The following is a 23113-nucleotide window of genomic DNA, read 5'->3' on the forward strand; positions in this document are numbered from 1 at the left end:
TTTTGGTTAGCCTTGCCATGCGAACGCTTATATGATTTTTACATTTACTATGGATAAGCTACTTCTCTATTGTCTACTTAACTACTTCACTTAAGTGCAGATCTTCATGTGGACCCTGAGATTCAGCATGCTAGTATCCCACTTTCTTTTCAGGCTTTATAAATATTAATTCAGCTTACCAACTGACCAGCAGCTATCTGGCTCATTCTTGTGCACATTTTTATGCACATCTGCACATTTGAAAGCAGAAGTATGATTTCTGTGCTTTCATTCATAGTTTTACTAAATATGTGAAAGTGAAAAAACAGCCCCACAGCACCCACCACGGTATCAGTCTATTAAACAAGAATGATTCCTGGCACTCAGTTGTTGAGTGAATGAATAAATCAATACCTTGTCCTCATTCCCCATATTTAACCCATCATCATGTCCTGCTGGCTATAATCCTGCTTGAACCTATAAACTTCTATCTACTTTTGCCACCACAACCAAAGGCCATCTTCTTTCACTTCAACAACTAGAGTAGCCAACTGATTGGTTTTCTGGCTTCTGCCCTGATTCCCTACTATCCATTTGCTACACAGCAGCCAGTCATCTTCAAAATGCAAACCTGATTATGTCACTCCTCTGCTGTTGATGTTGCTCTCAGAATAAAGACCAAAATTCTTAACTGACCCATAAAATGAGCATGGTCTGACCCTTGCTGACCTCTCCAATCTTGTCCTCCACTGCTCTGTCCACATTGACCTCCTTTCATGTGCCCTCAGTGCCTTTGCACATGCTATTCCCTTTGCCTAGCATCCTTCCAAGTCACCCCCACAACCCTTCACCTACTTAGCACCTATTCAATCTGTTCTCTTTACCTATTGATGTATCACAATCTGTTCTCTTTACCTACTGATGTAACACAAACTGCTCCCAAACTTAGCAGCTTACAACAATGAATATCTTACTCTTTCACAATGTGGGAATCAGAAATTTGGGCAGGCTTCTGAGTGATTTTTCTGGTCCTCATGGCATCAATTGAGGTCACTTGGCGGTATTAAACTGATGAATGGGCTAGTCTGGAAGTACACTGTCCAGTTCAGTAGCCACTAGCCACATGTACCTACTGACCACTTGAAAGGTAGCTCATCTTAATTGAGATTTGTTGTAGGTATAAAATATCCATAAGATTTTGAAGATTTAGTACAGAAAAAAGAATGTAAAATATCCATTAATAGGGCTTCCCTGGTGGTGCAGTGGTTGAGAGTCTGCCTGCTGATGCAATGGACATGGGTTCGTGCCCCGGGTCGAAAAGATCCCACATGCCGCGGAGCGGCTAGGCCCGTGAGCCATGGCCACTGAGCCTGCGCGTCCGGAGCCTGTGCTCCGCAACGGAAGAGACCACAACAGTGAGAGGCCCGCATACCGCAAAAAAAAATAAAATAAAATCCATTAATAATTTTTATATTGATCACATGTTGAGATTATAATATTAGGTATATTGGATTAAACAAAATATATTATTAAAATTAATTTCATCTATTTCTTTTTGAATTTTTTAATGCGGCTACTAGATATTTTCAAATTACGTATGTGGCTTGCATTATATTTCTGTTAGACAGTACTGATCTAGAGCAAGGGTCAGTATTTTTTTTTCCATAAAAGGCCAGATAGAAAATATTTTCAGCTTTGCAGGCCATATGGTCTGTGTCACAGCTACTCATTTCTACCATTGTAGTACAAAAGCGGTCATAGATAATAATTAAATAAATGGGTACGGCTGTAGTCCAACAAAACTTTATTTGTAAAAATAGGTGATAGCCTGATTTGGTCTTCACGCTGCAGTTTGCTGACCTCTGATCTAGATGATTCAAGGTTTTATTCACATGTCTGGTGGCTTGGCAGAGATGGCTGGAAGGCTGGGTTCAGCTGGGTCTATTGACCCAAACACCTACACATGGCCTCTCCAGCATGGTGGTCTCAGTAGTGGGACATCTTACACGAGTATTCCAAGAAAGACAGAAGCTGCAAGGCTTCTTTTGACCTAGCCTCAGAAATCCTAAACATCCCTTCTAGTGCACTCTATTGGTCAAACAAGCCTCTAAGCCCAGCCCAGACTCAAGAGAGGAGATTAGCAAAGACTATGTGTCCATCTTTAATCTATCACAACATTCTTCCTATTATGGGCCCTCAGAGTACCATGAACCTCTCTTCTGTAGCACTTGTCATCATTGTAATTTTACATTTATTTGTATGGTCATTATCCTGCTCCTCTGCTGAACTGTAAGCAACCACATGAAGAGGAGTCCTTTCTGGTTTTGCTCATCATTCTATTCCCAGCACCTAGCACAAGGCCTGGCTTCCTAACTATTTGTTAAATGAATGAATGACATTAGGGCACAGCTTTTCAGCCAAGTAACTGTGCGAGTATATATCCCATATTTCTCCATTGCTCTCAAGCATATCATGAGACACCCTGTCAGAAGTTAAAATTCAGATATAGTCAAGTCCCAGCAACCTTCTTATTTTGCAGTTCAGAAACTTCGTAAAAAAGGAAATAAGCCTACCCTATTCCTCCCAGGGCCTCAGAGGTTATCACAGCTGCTCTAAAGGTAGAGCTTCTGGTGCCCTGAGAAGTGATTCATGCAGCACGTCACCCCGAGGCCAGCCAAAGCCCCGGGCAAACTTGTCCTCCTCCTGGCCTTCACTCTCTTCTCACCTGGCTGGCTGTGCCCATCCAGCACACCTGGCTTGTCCAGTCACAGTTTGAGCTGGCAGAAGGCAAAGGGCCAGGGCCTGAGCACTGGGCTGAGGCCCATCTAGTCCTCCCTCCACGGAGGTTGTGGCGTCTCCCACTTCGCTCGGAGCAAGGACTCTCGTATGTGCCAGGAGGAGATAAATGAGTCCACCTTCCACACTGGCCTGGAGCTTGAATGGTAGCTATTTGTGGACATTCTGTTTCTCTTTTTAATGCTGGGTCAGGGACCAAGGCCTGCAGATCTTTACACTCCCCCATAACCTCTAGAACAAGCCTGACGCCGAGCAAATTCACTACATGTTGGCAGGAGACGGTCTCAGTGAACACCTTCCTTAGACACCAGCAAACCTATCATCATTTTTCCTGGTGCCCTGATCACCACTAATAGTCTAGAAAAAGTTGAGAAATAGGGAACTTTTATCGTGCTCCCCAACTTCTGCCTTGGAATCCTTCTCTCACTTCCTGAGTCATCATGTCTGTGCTCCCCTGTCCCACCCCATGGCTGGCCACCACTACACCACACCTCTGCATATTGCATTTGGCCTGAACTAGATCCCACATCCTCCTGCAGACCTGAGATGAAAAAGAGCTCTTCTTAATCCTCTCCTTTTTCTGCCCCAATACTTGTAGTTCCCCGAGCTCTTCTAGGTGAAGCTTAGCTGAAACACAGTAACATGTGTCTGGAGGTCAGCCCAGGCCAGGAAACTGATTACCTGTCTAGGGCTGGAATGGAGAGGAGCATCCTCCGCTGGGCACATAGTGGGTGCTCAAGCAATATTTGTGGACTGAATGGCAGCTCAGGACAGAACTTTTCCTGATACACAGGAACACTTATGTCTCCCTCCTGCCCGCAGCCCAGCCCGTCCCCCTGAGTGTCACACTCTGATTCCAGGAGCCACCGTCACACTTGGCCCCAGGGATGTGCTGCTCTCCTGTTGTCCTGAGAGGGTAGAACTGGGATCCTTTCACTGGGTCCTACAGCACATCTGAAACCAGCTGGAACTTTTAAAGGAACCACACCAGTGTTAAAAAGAACACAGTGAGTGACGGATGGAGACTAAATTTTTGGTGGTGAGCAAGCTGTAGTGTATACAGAAGTGGAAATATAATGTTGTATACATGAACCTTAAATAATGTTATTAACCAATGTTACCTCAAAAGAATTTATTAAAAAGAATGCAAGGAGGCTGTGCAGGTTTAAATCCCAACCTTGGATCTCAACCTCTCAATCTCAATCTCAACCTCCAGGTGACTCGGAACATTCTTTAACCTCTCTGAAACTCCATTTCTTCCTCTGTAACACGGGGAGAAATAATCTCACCTTGTTGTGGGGCATAGTAATATACTTAGTCATTCAGCTGACTCTCACTCACATTCTATGACGGCCAGGTATGTAACGCAAGGGAAAGTAGTGTCTGACGGGTGCTTTTCTTTGGTTTCTGAAGTGAACCTCCAGCTAAATGGAAGCTACTCATTCTAGGTCTCTGACCAGTTCACACACCTACAGACTTTACTCTGCTCATAGCTGACAGAAATCTCCTCTCAGAGAATCCTCTCTGTGAATTCTTAGGTTCTTTCCTCTCCCATTCCCCTTTTTGCTCTCTCCCTCCAAAGCCTAGAGTGTCTACTTCTCAGGCCCCCTGGAAAAAGCAGTGACTCATAGTTGGGGTTAAGAGTTCATTGCACAGGAAGCAGTGACATTTCTGCTCTTCCTCAGAGCCGATGACAGTGAAGAAAACTGGCTTCCTAAGTCAAGCCTCCACCCTCACGCACACTCCATGGCTAGAGGTGAGAGAAATTTTTTACATGGGGCATTTATACTGTATAAGAGAGAATCATGTCAATCTCAAGTGTTTTAGCCCTATATTTTAAAAGGGCCTCATAAACTAAGTGTCTAAAGTGTTGGCCAGGATGGTGGGCAGTCTCCAAATTAATGTTAGTGAAGTTTACTAGGAATGTCACTGTTGGGCCAGGATTTTGAGAACAAACATGATCTCTACCCCCCAAATCCATGAAGGGCTGAGAGAGAAGTGTGGTAGGCTTATTCTGCATAGTTTGAGAGAACAACACCAGTATCAATGAGAGGAAATAAAGGAGAGGCAGCTTCTCCCTCGGGAAGAAAGAGTTTCCAAACAGAGAAGTCAGAAACGATGTTGACTTCCTTCTCATATCCAGTGCTCCTCCCCACTGCACGAATTACACGGACCATCTGTCCAGGATTTCCCAGGGCCATACCAATTTCATGTAATTGTTTGAACTAAACGTGATTCATTGGGCTTTCCTGGTGGCGCAGTGGTTGAGAGTCCGCCTGCCGATGCAGGGGACACGGGTTCGTGCCCTGGTCTGGGAAGATCCCACATGCCGCGGAGCAGCTGGGCCCGTGAGCCATGGCCCCTGAGCCTGCGCGTCCAGAGCCTGTGCTCCGCAACGGGAGAGGCCACAACAGTGAGAGGCCCGCGTACTGCAAAAAATAAATAAATAAAATAAAATTACAGTGAGAACCACCTCACACCCATTAGCATGGATACTAAAGAAAAAAATACAGAAAATAACAAGTGTTGGCAAGGATGTGGAGAATTGCAACTCTCGTACATGGTTAGTGAGAGTGTAAAATGGTGCAGCCGCTATGAGAAACAATATGGTAGTTCCCCCAAAATTAAAAATAGAATTACCATATGATCTAGTAATTCCCCTTTCGAGTATATACCTGAAAGAAATGAAAGCAAGGTCTCAAAGAGATATTCGCACATCCATGATCATAGCATTATTCACAACAGCCAAAAGGAGGAAGCAGCTCAGATGTCCATCAACAGTTGAATGGATAAACAAAATGTGGCATATACATACAATGGAATATTATTCAGCCTTAAAAAGGAAGGAAATTCTGACATATGCTACAACATGGTTGAACCTTGAATACATTACGCTAAGTGAAATAAGCCAGATACAAAAAGACAAATATTGTCTGATTCTACTTACATGAGGTCCCTAGGGTAGTCAGATTCATAGAGACAGAAGGTAGAATGGTGGTTGCCAGGGACGAAGGGGTGGGGGAGAGTATGGAGTTAGTGCTTAACGGGTACAGAGTTTAATTTTGGCAAGATGAAAGAAGTTCTGGAGATGGGTGGTGGTGATAGTTACACAATAATGTGAATGTGTTTAATACCACTGCACAGTCAAAAAATGAGTAAGATGGTAAATTTTATGTGTATTGCATGACAACAAAAAATTTTTAAAAATTACACTGAGATGTCATTTTAACCTTCCCTATTGATAAAGATCGCAAATTAGCTTTTGTTGGAAAAGGTACGTGAAACTAAGCACACTCATGTTTTGCTGCTGGGAGCATAAACATAAAATTTTAGGGGAGAACAATTTTTTCAGTATCTGTGAAGATTAAAATTGCAATGACCTTTTGGTCAAGGCATTCTGCTTATAGGAAGACAGCTTACTCTCACATATGTGATTTGGCATATGATCAAGGTTTTTCATTGCAGCAGAAGATTGGAAAAACCTAAACGTCTATTGATAGGGGCTGGTAAAGTAAATTACTGCCATCCAATAAAATACACCAGAATAATATGCGACTGTTAGAATACGGATACTCAGTACATGCGGATACAGAACAATCTCCAGGGGAGTGGTTAGTGTGCAAAACTGCATTATAGTATGCTAACAGTTGTGTTTTATAATAAAATGAAAAAAAATATGGGTATAAGTTTTCATTTCGTTTTGCCTAAAATAACTTCAAGTAGAGGCAAGAAACTGCTAACAGGTATCAGTGGTCACTCCAGTTATTACTATGGGGGAAAATCAGACTGCTAGGGGGCAGGGTTGGGAGTGAGTTGCTTCCCACTATTGATCACCTTTACATTTTAAATTTAGTACCATGTGCAGGTATGATCTACTAAAATATTTTTAATTAAAAATGAAAGGTTATAGCCCAGAAGGGAAGAAACAGACACCTTTGGCCCAAAGCTGTGTGCTGGGTGCTATGGGAAAAGAAAGGAAGGGTGTCTAGCCTAGCCCAAAGTCATCAGGGATGGCTTCTAGACAAATCACCCCTAAGAAAGAAATTTCTGCTATTGCATCAGGAATAGTTGCATACTTTCCCCTGAGCATTGGTGTGTTTTTATCTCATGGACAGATCTGTAAATTAATTCACCAATTAGGTTTACCTTTTCTCTTTGGCTGTTAAAAAAGCTACAAGCCAAACTTGTGACCCACACCATGCAAAGTGGGCAGAGTTCTATGGTAAGCATTTGGCATTTGCCTTGTACTCGGCTCCACTTTATATTCCTGCATTTGGTTTGCTTTTCCCCTGTTTGCAATGTTGGTCATCTTTCCTATTCTGTGCTTCCCTGTAAGCCACTCTACAGCCCTTTTGGTCTAAGTTGGGGTAAGTGGGTGAATGAAGAAAGACAGAGGGCAGGAGAGTTAAAAAGAGAGGATGGAGTTTATAGAGCAATGCCTGTCATTTTCCTTGGCTCCATCATATAGATTAAGTGAACACTCTAGTGCAGTGGTTCTCCAAGTGGGGTCCTTAGACCAGCAGCATCGCTATCACCTGTGAGGTTGTTAGTCATGGGTTTCACTCAATCTACTAAATCAGAATCTCTGTGGACAAGGCCCAGGAAACTGCTTTGACATGCCCTCCAGATGATTTTTGTGCACAATAAAGTTTGAAAACCACAGGGAAGCCAAAGAAAAATTGATTTCTGAACATAAATACTTTCTATTTGCCCCGCCATACCCATTTATTGGTCAAGATAAGTAGTTCTAGCTACTGCAGTAAACAACTCCCAAAATTTCATTAGCTGAACACAATAACGTTTTATATTTTGCTCATGTCACAGCCCAATATAGATCACTGTGGGGTGTTGAGAGCTGTTTTATTCATTTGTCCAGCAAACCAGCTTCTTTCATAGTGAGGCTTTCCGTCTTCTAGGCCCTTGGACTCCTCCTCTGGAGCCTCTGCATCCAAGCAGGCAGGGGAAGGAGGCAAGAGAGAGGCTTTAGTGCTGCTGTATCTGGAAGTAACACCTGTCACTTCTGCCCACAATTCCATTGGCCAAAAACCAGTCACATGGCCCACCTAACATGGGGTCGGGGGGACTGGGAAATAGAGCGTGTCTGTGGGGTTAGGAGGAAAAGAAAATGGCTTTGGTGTACACACTGTTCGATCTCTGCCACACCCATGGGCCTAAGTGAATTTCAAACTCCACTTGTTATATTTTGGTTTTTGGTTTCATTTTCTAATCAAGTTTTATCTCTCTTTTTTAACTTTAGCACCATGGGACTGAGAAACACTCTCGTTGTGATGGCCCTCCTGCTGTCTGGTAAGCACTCTCGGGGCTTTATAAAGTCCTAGAGTCCTCCCACTCTCTCCCGATGAACCTGACCTCCAAGCTGGGGTTTGAGATTTGATGGGTTTTACTCACTTTCTATTCAGTGTTCACAATACCACATGCAAAAGACTTTCATGGAGAAGAAGGAAGTATCACAATCGAGAACAAGTATCTCAGCTGATGGCAGGCCCAGCCTGAGATGGAGCCCTACACCTTCTGTCGTCTCACACCCGTGGTCCTGGATGCACAGAGGAGGGTAGCCTGGCCTGTCCATTGGTGCCCAGGGAGCTGGGGGAGGGTCCCTACTCTGACACGCCTGAGGCTTAACTCTTCTGCTCCTCTGTCCCCACTTCTGCATTCTCACACTTTTAGGAAATGGCTGACAGGCTTCTAGAAGTCTCCTTCCACTAGCGATCATTGTTTTTCTCGTTCCCTGCCTTCCCTCTCCCCCCCAATCCACTGCCCTCCCCACCTGCCCGTGCCCATAGATCATAGTTGGCACTGATTACTGGGAGGATCAAGAAACCCAGCTCTGCTACCACCTGCTTCAGTGAGCCTCAGCTAACTGTATCAGCTGATTTACCATCAAGCTGAGGGACTAAGCTTCAGGGCTCCTACTTGCACAGCTCTTTCCAAGCCCCTCCGAGACCCCAGGAGGAGCCCTAACAGTGCGGTCCTGTGTCTTAAGCCTTAGTAAAATTTTCATTAATAAGATATTTTAACCACAATAAGCTAAGACCACTGTCTCTTTCCACTGCGACTTTTCGACTTTTCTATCACATTCTCCCCATGTTGAGTGGCACCGTAGTGGCCATGGGCATTTTGTTTTGTGTTCTGTATTCTTTTTCTGAAAGAGCTCTTCCCCCTCAAAAGAAATTTAAGCAGTGTCAGGCCTCACAAAACTCAGACCTTCCCTGTTTACTGATCTCTTTGAGTTTCAGTTTCATCTGTAAACTGGGGTTGGCCAAGGTTCCTGCCACCCATCCTGCGACTGGGTGCCTTTAGTTTCTCCTGGCCCATCCCCGTCCTGCTGCTTGTTTTCCCCACCCTTAGCACCGAGAGGGAAGGCATCTGGTCCTGGTGTGGGGCAGACATGGAGGGGGAGCCCAGCCTGCTGTTTGGCTACAACGGCACACAGGCTGCCCCTGACTAACTGGCCCGGCCACGAGCTTACCTCCTTCTGATAGCCACACACCAGGCCCTTGGCCACTGTCCTTGTCCCTGCTGTGGGTAAAAGGAGTCAGGCTACAAGGAAGAGATGCTCCCTCAGATTGATGCTGGCTGGGACAGGCCTTTTGTGATGTGTTTTCTGTTTAGCACCTTGGAGCTTGTTGGGTCTGTGCTATACATGTGCTGCCTGATCTATAGATGGGCTAACTGATCACTTTACTGACTTAGGTCATAACAGCAGCTTCCACCTCCCAGCACCAATATGACCTGTTACTCTAGCTCTTGGGGAGGTAGAAGTGATGTGTGAGCAAGAGCAAGAGAGAAAGGGGATAAAACAAAGCTTTGCAGGACATTATCCAGCAAGAACCCCTTCCTATCCCACTTCTTATTTATTTGACAAATACAGAGATGTAGTGCTTACTTTGTGCCAGGTACTTTTCTAAGCATCTTATAAATATTAACTCAAACGTCACCATAACTCTCTGCTTTAGGTCTTGTTATATGATTCCCCATTTTACAGCTGTGCAAACTAAAGCCCAGAGAGGTTCAGTAATTTGCCTAAGACAACATTGCTAATAAGTGGCAGAGCCTGGATTCACACCTAGCGGTATAGATTCAGCCTCTCTTCACTTCACCTTGACATTATGCTGTTCCTCCTAACTCTTGCTAGGGAACTCTCCATAATACTAGGATTTGTCCCTTGGGGACTCAAACAACTTTGATAGATAATGTGGCTTGTGCCTTAGTCAAGTTCACAAGTTCCCCACCAGGTCCATCCTCCACCTTCCCAGCAGCTGACACCCTAGCTGTCCCTACAGCTCGGGCCCTGGCCCTTCTCATACAGTGACCAGCCCAGCTTTTATGACTTGGGAGAGAAGAAAGAAAAATGTACCAGATACTTGGATACCTGGATACTTCCTAAATTCTAAAAAGAGAGTTATCAATATTGAAACTTTAAAAATAACTCCCCCAAACGGAAGTCATTTAAGCTTTATGGTGGTGAGAGAATAGTAGTTATATTTTTGGCAGTAGAAATTTTAAGTGGGATAGGAAAATGGTGACACCTGATTGGAAGATAACATTGCCAATACTTAACACACGATTAAAAATAATAAAACAGATTTCATTCTTTTTTAAAGAATGGAAAAGAATCTATTTGAATTTTATCTTTCTTCTCAGGGCACATCTCTGCTTGCTGGGCTGGCAAGCAGTGACCTGCCCATAGGCAGGAATCCAAAGGGAGAAAGGAGATGCAATTGACCCAGATAATCCACGGCAAAAATGCAGGGCTGAATAATTCATTTGACAGCAGAGATAAAACAGGACAGTGAAATAATTCTGTGTCTCCTTTTTCCTCCATATGTTTTGTGTCCTCCCCTAGTCATGGAAATCAGACATTATAGTTGCTGCCCTGGCCCATGAGGCGAAAATTGGACGAGAGTTTAAAACCTAAAAGGGCGAGAGGGCAGCCATGGCCTTGCAGAATTAGGTTATAATTTGTGCTTTGTATTCATAAAGCCAAAGGAATGTTGAAGTGCCACTTGCGAAGGCACCTCTAACTGTCCAGCTCTGTTGGCTGCTACCCAGCACCTCCAGTAGCACTTAAAGCTGCAGTCAGAGTGGTGTTTGGAAAATCAGTAGCTCACGTATCAGGAGGAAGTTTCTTCCTAGTTTGACTTTTTATGGTTGCTCTTATTGTCTGGGGGTTTACTGGGTCCTAAGGCTTCTCATTTCTCTTGAACAATACCTCTGGTTCAATTAATGTACCAGGAGTATAGTTGGGGGTCTTCATTCACTTTAAGATTTACATAAAATTGGTTCAAACCCTCATTTCATATCTTGTGTAAGGGTCTACTGTTTCCTCCCAGGTTTCTGCAGGTTCCTACATGGGTGGCTGCATGAGGATTATGTTTATATGATTACTTTGACTCCCACTTCCTGTTGCTGTTGATAGTTGTCACTATAATCACAGAGGTGAATAGATAGATAGTTCAGACGTAATTCCCAAATTCCCAAAGAACTGTCATGGAGCCTAGTAGTTCTCCTATTGGAGTCACCCCTTTATGTTAAGGTACTGTCTCAGAGGCCTTTGAAATAGATGTTTGCTCCCCAGTAGGGAGTATCTTACTTCCGAAGTAGTGGATCATTTTAGTATTTAGTAGGTTCCAGAAAGAATGGGCTGTCAGACAAGTTAATTTAGTGGAAGATGGTCACTGAATAGGATAAGTAGAGGGCTGATTGGGAGCAAGAGTGAAATTTGTAGGGAACAGAGAGGCTCCAATGGCAAACAGACTACTTTGGGAAGCAGCAAGAGTTTGAGAGACTGTGGCTTGTTTTTACTCTGTGAGAGATCTTAATACCATTTCCAGAGTATGCAACTCGGGATTTTGGCCCCCTCGGTACTGTTAAGATTTACAGAAACAAAAACACTTGTAGCCCTTCCTTTATAGCCATTGCCAGTCACAGGGCCAAGTTCCAGGACCTCAAAATTATGAAAACTCTTTCAACAGTCTCTAAGAGTATTTACCCATTCTTGGTTTCATTTCCACTTTCTTTCATTCATTCTCCCTATAGATGTCTCCATTAAAAAGTAGTCAGCTCCCTCCACTACTTAAAAATCACTCCTCTGGGACTTCCCTGGTGGTCCAGTGGTTGGGACTTTGCCTTCCAATGCAGGGGGTGTGGGTTCAATCCCTGGTCAGGGAGCTAAGATCCCACATGCCTCACAGCCAAAAAAACGAAAACATAAAACAAAAGCAATATTGTAACAAATTCAATAAAGACTTTAAAAATGGTCTACATAAAAAAAAAAAACTTTAAAAATATAGAAAATAAAAAGATACATAAAAATCACTCCTCTGGTCCTTACTACAGTGTAACAGACAAGAGAGTAAAATTAGTTATATATAGTTGTGACCACAATATATAGGCAAATCCCTGAATATGTTCTATTCAATATTGTTTCATACACACTTTCTCATGTTTCTAAATTCTTTTCATTTTTATAATTTTTGAAATTGTATTAGTCCAGTGGGTTGAAATGCTGTAATTTGCTTTATTTGAATGTGTGTGTGTTTTTACTCATTCAGAAGTTATTGCCCCATTGTCTTCTTTGGTTTATGGTTGCTAAGGAGCTTTCATTGTAACTGTCATTGTTTTATAGGTATTCTTTCTTCATTTTTTTAAACAATGAAAAGATTCAATTCAATTCTTCTTCTTTGTAAATTTGAAAAAATATTTTATGCTTTTTGTTTATCAGCTTCACCACAACATATCTAGGTGTGGATTTATTCTCATTTATCTTACTTGGTACTTAGAACACACTTTTGATCTGAGGACTTGCGTCTTTTTCCATTTTGAATAGTCACAATCTTTATCTCTTTAAATATTGTTTCTCTACCATTCCTCGCATTCTCTTCTTCTAGAAAATACTAGAGCTTCTCAGACTAACTCCCCTTGACTCTTAACTTGTTCTTCCACATTTTTATTTCTTTCTCCCTCTGTGCAGCACACCAGTCAAGGATCAGGTGGATCAGCACAGACATGGGGGTTCTTCTCACTGTTGAGGGAGCCCCAGACAAAAGGCTCCAGCAGTTTTATGGACCCTGGGGAGAGGTGGAAGGGAAGGATGAGGGGAAAGGGCTAAGAGTAGAAATACTGAGTCAGCTGGGGAAAAGTAATTCTCCATGGGGAAAGTGTCTCCAAGGTCCTCCTTCCCTCCTACCATAAGGCAGCCTGAGCAGAAGCATCTGAAGAAGACGTCTGCCCAAGGCCCCAATAAAGAAACTGAGGAACGAAAGTGCCTGGGCTACAAATATAAATATGTGAAAGAGCGTGACTGGCCAGTGACGGGGCCAAGTCCTTGACTGCAACTCCCTTCAGAGACTGCAATGCCTTCTTGGCTGTGCAGCAAGAGTGAAGGGGGGAGGTCTTGAGATAGAATGTGCCTGGCATTTTGGAGGAATGGCAAGGAAGCCAGTATGGCTGGGGCAGAGTAAGTGAAGGGAAGAGGTCTGAAAGGTACCAGGGGCCAGATTACATAAGACTTTGTAGGTCATGGGAAGGATTGGGGGTATAGTTCTCAGCGTGATGGGAAAGGATTTGGATATAATTTTCAGAGTGGTGGGAAGTCACCAGAGACTTTCGAACAGGAGGGTTATACCATCTGAGACATATTTTAAAGGATCAATTGGGCTTAAGGAATTAGATTTGTGGGCAAGGGTGGAAGTAGGGAGATCAGTTAGGAGGCAATTGCAACTATCTAATCAAGAGGTAATGGAGTCTTGGCCTAGGGTAGTATCTGCAGATACAGTGAGAAATATTCCAATTCATAATATATCCCAGTGAGGTGGGAGAATTGATGGAGTGGTGGTAGAAGAAAGAATGAAATGAAAAGATAAGAGGTGGCGGTCACAAGGTGAGATGCTTGATATTGAGAGTTTTTATGGGGTGCAGTGGTAACAATAGGGTCTGGGGTCTGGTCCAGGGAAGAAATGGCTGGGGTAGAGTGGGCGACAAGATACTGGAGGAAAAGAGGACAAGAAACTGAGAGGCTAGGCACTGTGCGCAAGAGACCGAAATTGCCTAGGCAAGGGAAGTGATGGAGAAGCCAGGTGCCTAGGAGGAGATGGATACTGGGAGCAGTGGGTAGTGTAATCTGATGGCTTGGACTTAACAGGAGCTGAATTTTTTGGCATGTAATGATGTGTTTTACATTTTACATTTTACATTATATGATGCTCCATATATTTTAATAGATCGTATTTCATATAACATATAGTATAGTTCTATATTTTATAAAATATACACATTATATATCTATAATATATAAATATACACAATTGTATATACATTATATTTATACCTATAGTGGGATCCATGGTGAGCATGAGATCAAAGCAAAGCTAATCTTAACAGAAATACCATATCAGCCATGAAAACTCCTGGAGAACCATCCCTGCCCTAGTCACCATTTAAGGAGTGATGAGAGAAAACTGACCAGTATGTCAGAGGTTGGGAAAGAATAGAGTTTCAGAAGGAGAGATGGCTAATAGTGTGGCATTCAACAGCGTGGTCAGAGATGATGAGGTCTGAAAAGTGTTCTGCGTTTGGCAGTGGGGGGAAGCCACTGACAACATCTGCCAGGGAAGTTTCAGCACAGAGGTGGGGACAGAGGCTGGGGGTGGAGGCAGCAATCTCCACTTACTCTTTCAGAGAGCTGACTAGAGTCTGTCATACAGAGTGAAGTAAGTCAGAAAGAGAAACACAAATACTGTATGCTAACACATATATATGCAATCCAAAACAAAAAGGTCATGAAGAACCTAGGGGCAGGATGGGAATGAAGACACAGACCTACTAGAGAATGGACTTGAGGACACGGGAAGGGGGAAGGGTAAACTGGGACAAAGTGAGAGAGTGGCATGGACATATATACACTACCAAATGTAAAACAGATAGCTAGTGGGAAGCAGCCACATAGCACAGGGAGATCAGCATAGAACAGGGAGATCAGCTCAGAACTGGGAGATCAGCTTTGTGCTTTGTGACAACCTAGAGGGGTGGGATAGGGAGGATGGGAGGAAGACGCAAGAGGGAAGAGATATGGGGATGGATGTATATGTATAGCTGATTCACTCTGTTATACAGCAGAAACGAATACACCATTGTAAAGCAATTATACTCCAATAAACATGTTTAAAAAAATAGGAGAAAGAGAAACTAAAAGCAGTAGCAGAGGGTACTGCTGAAGTAAGTGCTGTGAGGAAGGGAGAGGGTGGTGAGCAGGGCGAGCAGCTCAGAGGCCAAGTTAAGTGGAACTACAGACTACCAATTTGTAATGTCACCAGCCTGATCAACTGCATAATTTCCTCCAGGAGTGCTCAAACATTCAGTCATAAGGAACAGATACGCAGATCAAAAGTAGATTGCTCTTGGGATGAAATCTGCACAAAGGGGCAAGTTTATTGAAGTTGCTTGCAAGAGAATGATTGAAAAAATATTCTATCACTGTGCAAACAATATGACCGCCACCGGCCACATGTGGCTATTTAAATTTAAATTAGTTAAAATTAAATAAGATGGAAATTCAGTTTCTCAGTCATACTAGCTACCTATTAAGAGAGTGCTTTTGGAAAGCACTGCATTATAGGGCCTAGACTGGACAGAGCTGAGGTCTTAATAAAGTTGAAGAACAGATGTAGGTAGAATCAAGAGCAAATCTTGGTGGAAAATATCTTGTGGACAGAGATTGGTACATTGAGGTTTAAGATTCTAGGGGCAGAGGTGTTCTTGGTGATAAGGTTTAAGATTATGTCATGGGAAAGGGGCTGCTGAAATAGCCTGTGGATGAAGATCTTTGAAGTGGGAAAGATCAAAGAACTTTGAGGCAAGGGTGTTGGTAAACTCATCCATGCCAAAGTCACCCAATTTGATAGGAATAACTGATTGGAAAGAAAGACCTTGCATCTAATGCCAAAAATCTTCAGTGAGCAAGGAAGTAGTGACAAATGATTAGTAGCTAACAGCAGTGAGGGAGGAGAACACCTCAAAAGGGGAAGAGTGCTGCTCAAGGTCCCTCTGATGTGTGATAAAACAAGCAGCGGCTGGAGGCATGCGACATTCTTTGGGTTGGACCAGATTTCAATGAAAGCACAACCCTGGGGGAAACATTTGATGAAGAGGTTGAAGACATAGAGGAGTTTATTACAATGGAATGAGGCTTCCATAGGGCCTAGTAAAGCTCTGGAGGAAGTTTAGTAAAAGAAGGGAAATTCATGAGTACAGATAAGCATAGTAATATGAGGCAGATATGACCCTAGAATACATAAGACATGCATGCGGGGTAGTAGCTGGGGAAGACTGAAGTCCCAGGTGGGGTCAGAGACCTCACAAAGTTAGAAGACTGTAGTTTTTGTCTGACAGCCAAACAGTTTCTTGCTGATGACGTCCTCAAGTATCCTTTGAAAGAAATGTCTTCAGCTGATTAGGGAGGTGTCTAGATGGATTCTTGAGTGCCTAGCTCCTAACATCATCATAGCAACCAGTTTTAACTAGACCCAGAACATTTCTATGACTCAAGTGCTAGGAAAGAGAGAGAATCTCAATGCTTACCCTCCAGGGGAGCCCAGCAAGTCCCGTAGCTGGGTGGCCTAAGGTTTAGGGTCATAACAGGGGAGGCCTGAAGCCACTTAGAAAAAACGGACTTTGAGCTAAGTTTTCCCATATCATCAGAGAGGCAATTAGCATACGTAGCTCTAAGTGATGTCATGGAAGCCAGTGGTTGGCGAGGAACTATGGAGTAAGTTGTGAAATACTTTCAGTTCCACTCAGAATGGACTTCAGCGTGATTTCCACCCCAGGGTGAAGAGAGAGGGTTTGGGGAAGGATGGATGGAAACAAATTTTTCTTGTTCCGTCATCTCTCTATTCCACTCTGGAGGCAGAGATAGAAATACTCTGTTGCAGCTTCTCAAACTGGAGGTCTGTTAAAAATGCAGATTCTGACTCAGAAGGTCTGGAGTGGGGCCAGGGATTCTGCATCGCCTTGGGGATGCCGATGCCTTTAGAGCACAGACCACACTTTCGGTTGGCAGGTGAGAGGGGAGCAGTTACATGGGTGGAAGAAAAATTCCATATAATCTTTGGGAGAGGGAGCCTGGGTCTTGGACCCCTCTGTGAGTGGAGAGAGTGGGTGGGCAGGAGAAGAGGCTCTGTGAGGCTCTGTAGAGAAGCAACCCTAAGTCAGGAAGACAGAAGAAGCCAAAGGCAAAGTCATTTCCAGGCCAGAGGCACTGCTGAATAATAACATAATGGTGACTGTTAACTGGCAGAATTTTCAACTATGTGTTTGGTTTCCCCACCAGGCCATCTGCTCTATATCATATGGCAAGTTAGTGATAAAACCAGCATGAATTTCCCCAGAGATAGTTGCTAGAAGCTTTTACAGTAGGTGACACCCTTACATTATCATTCAGAGTTTAGCAGAGGAGTAGCAGCACCCCAGGAGTGCCTGATAAGTAGTTACTGAACACAGTAAGACTTCTTTAGGTCCCCCTTTCGCTGTTCCAGGTACCCAGGTAGATTTTCCCGCCTCCCTCCAATATGGGAATGCATTTTGTACAGACTGTACTTTCTGCTTTCAAGAGCTTCACAGGCTTCTAGTGAGTGTAATGCAATAGGCAGTGATTCAAACTTGTGCTGACTCTCACTGATGCCTGGAGTCCCTTCCCATAGAGTTCAAGACCACCCCAGGCACCCACCCCCTTGATTATGGTTCTCACTGGGCCACTCTGCACACAGTTCAATTTCACCAAGTGCATGTCACTGTTATTTCTCTTCTACTCCCTCTTAGAAGAGAACCCTATTGATCAGATCAATTTAATTTCTCCTGCCACCCCTCAAAGAACGCCTCAGATAACTCCTCTCATCTCCCTCACCAACCTGCTTCTCCTTTCCTCCTTAATGTCAACATCCCTTCACTGAAGTCTGGAATGATGAAGCTTTACTTAGAACCCATCCTAACTCCCTCCCCAGGGTGGCGTCTAACTTCATATTAACTAAGAAACAGCATTTCTCCCCTAACCCTGCACTTCTCACTCACCACTACTTAATTTCTTGGCCGGGTCTCAAGTAATTCTGTGATCCAGAATAGGTCCTACAGAAACCCTACAAGCAATCACATTTAAGGAGTGAGGAGACCCAAATCCCTCCACAAACCCCAATATGCCCTCAGGGATGAAAGCATTTCTCTGAACTCTCCCAGCACATTCTCCAGGGGTTGAAAACATTTCCAAAAGCAATGCATCCTGGGCAGAGCAAGTCTGTGGTACCTGGGGATTCCCCAGTACTCCAAAAGTACATCCTCACCTTCCCATTTATGACTCATTTCCAGCATTTCATTCATGTACCTTAAATGGTCTTCGACCACCACAATCCCAAAACAACCATCAAATCTGCCCAGTTCTCTTTCTGATCTCCGAAAGAGCTTAGAGAGGTCACAGAATAGAGGCCTTGGTTGACCATTTGTGTCATTTCCAAACTGTTTTTACCCTTGGGAGAGCTGGCCATGGGAGCAGCAGTCATGAGGGAAAGTCTATAAAGGGAACTATTTGAATTTCAAAGATATTAGTCACTGTGATCCCCAGCTACCGAGGCATAATGAAAGGAGGGATATCGGAACTCTTTTCACCACAGCAGGCCAAGGAATAAGGGGATGGGGAGGGGAGATAGGGAGCTTTTGGTCATGGTGAAGAAGTAATGGAGACTGTAACAGCTAGAGTGAAGAGGATCAATATTCAGATTATAGGGAAGTAACCAATGGGTGAATGAGTTGTCTAACTTTGCTGATTTTCTCTGTTCTCGGATTTAAATTCACAGAACCATAGTACTGGAAAGAACCTTAGAACATTTAGTCAACCCCTTCATTAAACAGATAAGGAAACTGAACCTCATAGGCGTTGCAGTTTGCACAAGGCCACCCAGTTAGTTATCAGTAGAGTGAGGACAAAAGCCCCTTCCTTTCTGCACATGCCAATGTGTATGCACAGTTCCAGAGTTTAATATCTACTTCTTCAAGATCATTACTGATAAGATAGCATCTGGGTATTGTATAAAGAGAAATGGAGTTTCTGGTTTTTTTTTTTCTTTCTTTCTTTCTTCCCTTTTGTGTCTCTTTCCCCACTGTCCACCTTTCCTTCTTTTAGGTGCTGCTTCCTTGGAAAGTCAGGCATTTTTCAATGAGACTGGAGACCTGCCATGCCACTTTCCAAACTCGCAAAACCTAAGCCTGGATGACCTGGTGATATTTTGGCAGGACCAGAATAAGTTGGTTCTCTATGAGCTGTACAGAGGCCAAGAGATTCCTCACAATGTTAATCCCAAGTATATAGGCCGCACGAGCTTTGACCAGGACAGTTGGACACTGCGACTCCACAACGTTCAGATCAAGGACAAGGGCTCGTATCAATGTTTCATCCATCATAAAGGACCCCAAGGACTGATTCCCACCTACCAGATGAGCTCTGACCTGTCAGTGCTGGGTATGTAGCCAATGGCGCGTTCAGATCCGGGGACTTCTCAGATGAGACTGCAATAGGTGGGGGAGAGGGCCGCCTCGAGAGAGGCAGAGGACAGCCAATTCTGGGAAGCCCGTTTGAAGGGAGTGCGGGGCTTGGGAGGAGGGAACTAAAAGTCCTTCGTACTTTTTATAGTTTACTTCTGAATGATCTGTAAGAATCTGCTTTGGGGACCAGATAGAACTAAGGAAACCAAGGTAATGTGGCTAAGTGAAAACCATGGGTGATTTGGCCCTTAAGTTTATATGAACCATATAGGTCTCAAATCTCTTTTACATTCATTTTCTCCTTTAGTCCAAGAATTCTCACCCACTAAATCTTTGCCTGGAGCTCCTACCAAGGGTGACAGCTGGCTGATTTGGGATTTCCCTTCGGCCTCCTGGAGGTTGCTTATGACTTGTTTGCGGTCCAACCATAAGCCCAGTAGACAGGAGGGAAATAACCCAAGGCACACAACCCGAAAGCTGACAAAACAGCTCCCTTGTTTTTCCAGGCCTTGAAAAACCTAAATGTCACTACAGACTTTTTAAAATTAAAATACAGTAAAATTATTTTTATTTTGGCATACAGTTCTATTAATATGAACTTATGTATAGGTTTGTATAACCAGCAATATAAACAGGATACAAATCATTTTCAGCACCCTAAAAAAATTTCCCCATGCTATGCCCTTATAGTCATACCCTCTCTATACCCATAACCCCTGTTTTGCAACTTATGGTCTTATCTTTGTGTGAATATCACATAAATGAAGTCACACAGTATGTAACCTTTTACGACCAGCTTCTTTTATTTAACGTAATGACTTTGAGAGTCATCCAAGTTGTTGCACGTATCAAAAATCTGTTCCTTCTTATTACTAAGTAGCATTTTGTTTATCCACTCAACCCATGGAAAGACATTGGGTTGTTTTCAGTTTGGGGCTATTATGAATAGATTTGCTGTATAAAATCATGCACAAATTTTTTGTGTAAACGTAAGTTTTCATTTCTCTAGAGTAGATACCCAGGTGTGGGATTACTAGGTCCAGATTAATTATTGTTAATGAGGTTTAAAGTAGGTAACACCATGGCAATCTACCTTCCACCGGCCACATCATGTACAAGCAGAGCGCTTAAGGAGTAGTTGGATATAGCAAAACTTGTAACAATATCATGCTAATCACTGAAGTTTTAGAAACAATATACTAAATTATAAATTAGTATGTAGAACCTGCACAGTACCTACTGACTACAGAAGAAGAGCAAGGGATTTGGCTGGCAGAAGGAGCTAGCCCTCCTGTTGCTCAGAGAGCCCCTCCTGTTGCTCAGAGAGCACATCCTTGATTGGGGTCAGCGGGAAGTAAGCATGGTGGCCCCAACTCCATTCCTGAAAAATAAATGTGGGATCATTATGTGGCTCTCACCGTGGGCTGAGGCCCACAATTTAGACACCCTGAGGCCTGCCAGGTGTGCCCCCAGTGAGTTCCCAGGATACCTAGTTATTTGTTGTTCCCTTCTAGATACATCTAAATTTAAACTGATTTCTGTTTTTTTTTTGTATCTCTATTCTGCATTCAGCTAACTTCAGTCAACCAGAAATAAATCTAATTCCTAATCAAACAGAAAATTCTAACATCATAAATTTGACCTGCTCATCTACACAAGGTTACCCAGAACCTCAGAGGATGTATATATTGGTAAAAACTAAGAATTCTACTACTGAGTATGACACTGTCATGAAGAAATCTCAAAATAATATCACAGAACTGTACAACATTTCTATCAGCATGTCTTTTTCCATCCCTCCTGAAACAAATGTGAGCATCTTCTGTGTCTTGCAACTTGAGCCAACGAAGACACTGCTTTTCTCACCACCTTGCAATATAGGTAAGCCTGACAGTTTCTTTTATCAGGTATTATACACAGATGGGTAAGGCAGATCATCCAGTGTCCCCTGCTTGCCAGGAAACCTCCAACTGGGCCATTTTCATACTGTTAGGAAAGACCCAGACAGAGGGCTCTTGTTTCATCTGAGTGCTACAAGGTCCAAGAGGCTATGAACCTATGCCGCTCTTGAGGAAGCATGTTCTTAGCCTTGACACTGGCCCAGTCTTTTGGGCTACCTTTAGATAGAAGATTCTGAAGCTTAGGTTAGAAGATGCCAGGATTTCTCCAGGCTAAAATTCTTCCACTCATTAAAACACACACACGCACACATTCATATATACATATAGCACTTGTTATGAGTACAAAACCATTCTAAACATTGTTGGTTTCAGGGGAGAAAACCAAAAGGTATAAGACACGCTCTCTGCCCTTCTAATAGAATCAGAACTCCACAATGGACACACATGGTAAATTGGATTGTAAAAGGACTGAATTAGAATCTAAATTATATCCCATGGGAATATACAACTAAATTTAAAAACAAGAGTGCCTGATAATAAGATTTATAAGCATTCAGAGATAGGCAAGTTCCTTGAGGGTCAGTGAAGGCTTCCTAAAGGACATGGGACCTTATATTACCATAACAGAAATAACTGGGCTTAATAAGTGTGATAAAGAGATGACAGGTACTCAAACTTGTGGTAGCTTCTGAAAAATTCTGAAACAGCATTCAGGCTTGGGAGGTGAGAGGGCCACAATCTATTAGCAGTATCTGCCATGGGCACAGGCAGTGGTGGCCATCAGCACACATGTGTCAAGGAAATATGCAGAAGCAGAAATGCTTGTGGCATGTTGACAGTGTAGTATGGGGGCCAATCCCACTGGGAAAGGGTTGAAACTAAGCCGTGTACACTAATAGGAGCCTGCCATTTTAAATTCCTGGCTTTGCCCTAGAATACATCCATACTTGAGACCCCACTTTTGAGGAGCAGTAATTGCAAGAGTCTCTCCTGCAATAAAGGCACTCTGTACCCACACTGCCTTCAACACTGCTTGCTCTGATCCTGACCCCTCCCCCCACCCATCTGCCTTCTGTTTGCCTTGGCCCCTCCTCCAACTCTGGCCCCTTGGTTTGCCCCCTCCTAAGGCATCCATCCAGCTCCTTGCTCCATCCTCTGGCTTTAATGCCTCCCCTCTCCTGGTGTTTCATTGTTCAAACATAACTTGGCCTCTTGATGCATTCTTACGGACAGCCCCTGGGGCCAGTCCCCACCAGTCAGCTTAGCTGTACCAGTGGGCCAGTCCCCTGTGCAGGTGCTGATTTCCTTCTGATCAGACACCTCTGACTCTTGACAGTTCAGTAACTGGCGAGGTCACCCTGTCTGTCCTGGTTGCTTCCACTGTAGCCTCTCTTGGCCTGATAGAAGCCTCTCCCATGCTGTCCTGAAATTTAGCACCTTCTTGGCACTGCCAACATCACCACACATGACACACCCTGGGGCTTTCTGCCATGACTCCCACAGGAACAGAGCCTCGCCACCACTAGAGCCTCACCATGGCTCACCTTTCTGCCATTTCTCAGCCGCTGCCAAAACCTTCCTAGCTGCCGCCATGTTCAGAAATGTTTCAGCTCTAGCTGCCTCAGGAAAATGGGGCTAGATAAGATATAGGTTAGGCCCTGTGTCAAGGAATCTTTTGGGGTATCAAAAGGTAGCAGCCTCCATGTTAACAAGTATTACCCTCCTTCACTGGGATGCCAAACAGGTTCAAGTGAGATTAAACTGGGATAGACTCAAAAAGTGTTGAATGTGGCCTGCAGTACCAACAATTCCTTTTCTTAAGGTCCCAGAAACAGGGCATCGGTCCACAAAATGCCCCTAAGCTAATGGAAGGTCAGCTGGTCCTATTC

At 43.6% G+C, this 23113-nt stretch overlaps 1 protein-coding gene across 5 annotated transcripts in view; it reads left to right on the forward strand.

Annotated features, from left to right (window-relative positions):
- Positions 1–23113, forward strand: part of CD86 (CD86 molecule) — a 60380-nt gene that overhangs the window by 25020 nt on the left and 12247 nt on the right. For 4 of the 5 annotated variants that reach the window (XM_027106235.1, XM_027106225.1, XM_027106194.1 and 1 more), the window contains exons 2-4: positions 8033–8082; positions 18965–19300; positions 20896–21204. In XM_027106235.1, the coding sequence (XP_026962036.1) occupies positions 8033–8082; positions 18965–19300; positions 20896–21204 (695 nt within the window). Of the gene's footprint in view, positions 1–4460; positions 4532–8032; positions 8083–18964; positions 19301–20895; positions 21205–23113 lie in introns of all 5 variants that reach the window. The other variant, XM_027106215.1, reaches the window with a different exon arrangement.

Source organism: Aethalodelphis obliquidens, unplaced genomic scaffold, assembly GCF_003676395.1.
Source record: "Aethalodelphis obliquidens isolate GAN/ISIS:26980383/991018 unplaced genomic scaffold, ASM367639v1 scaffold1, whole genome shotgun sequence".
Lineage (NCBI taxonomy): Eukaryota > Metazoa > Chordata > Mammalia > Artiodactyla > Delphinidae > Aethalodelphis > Aethalodelphis obliquidens.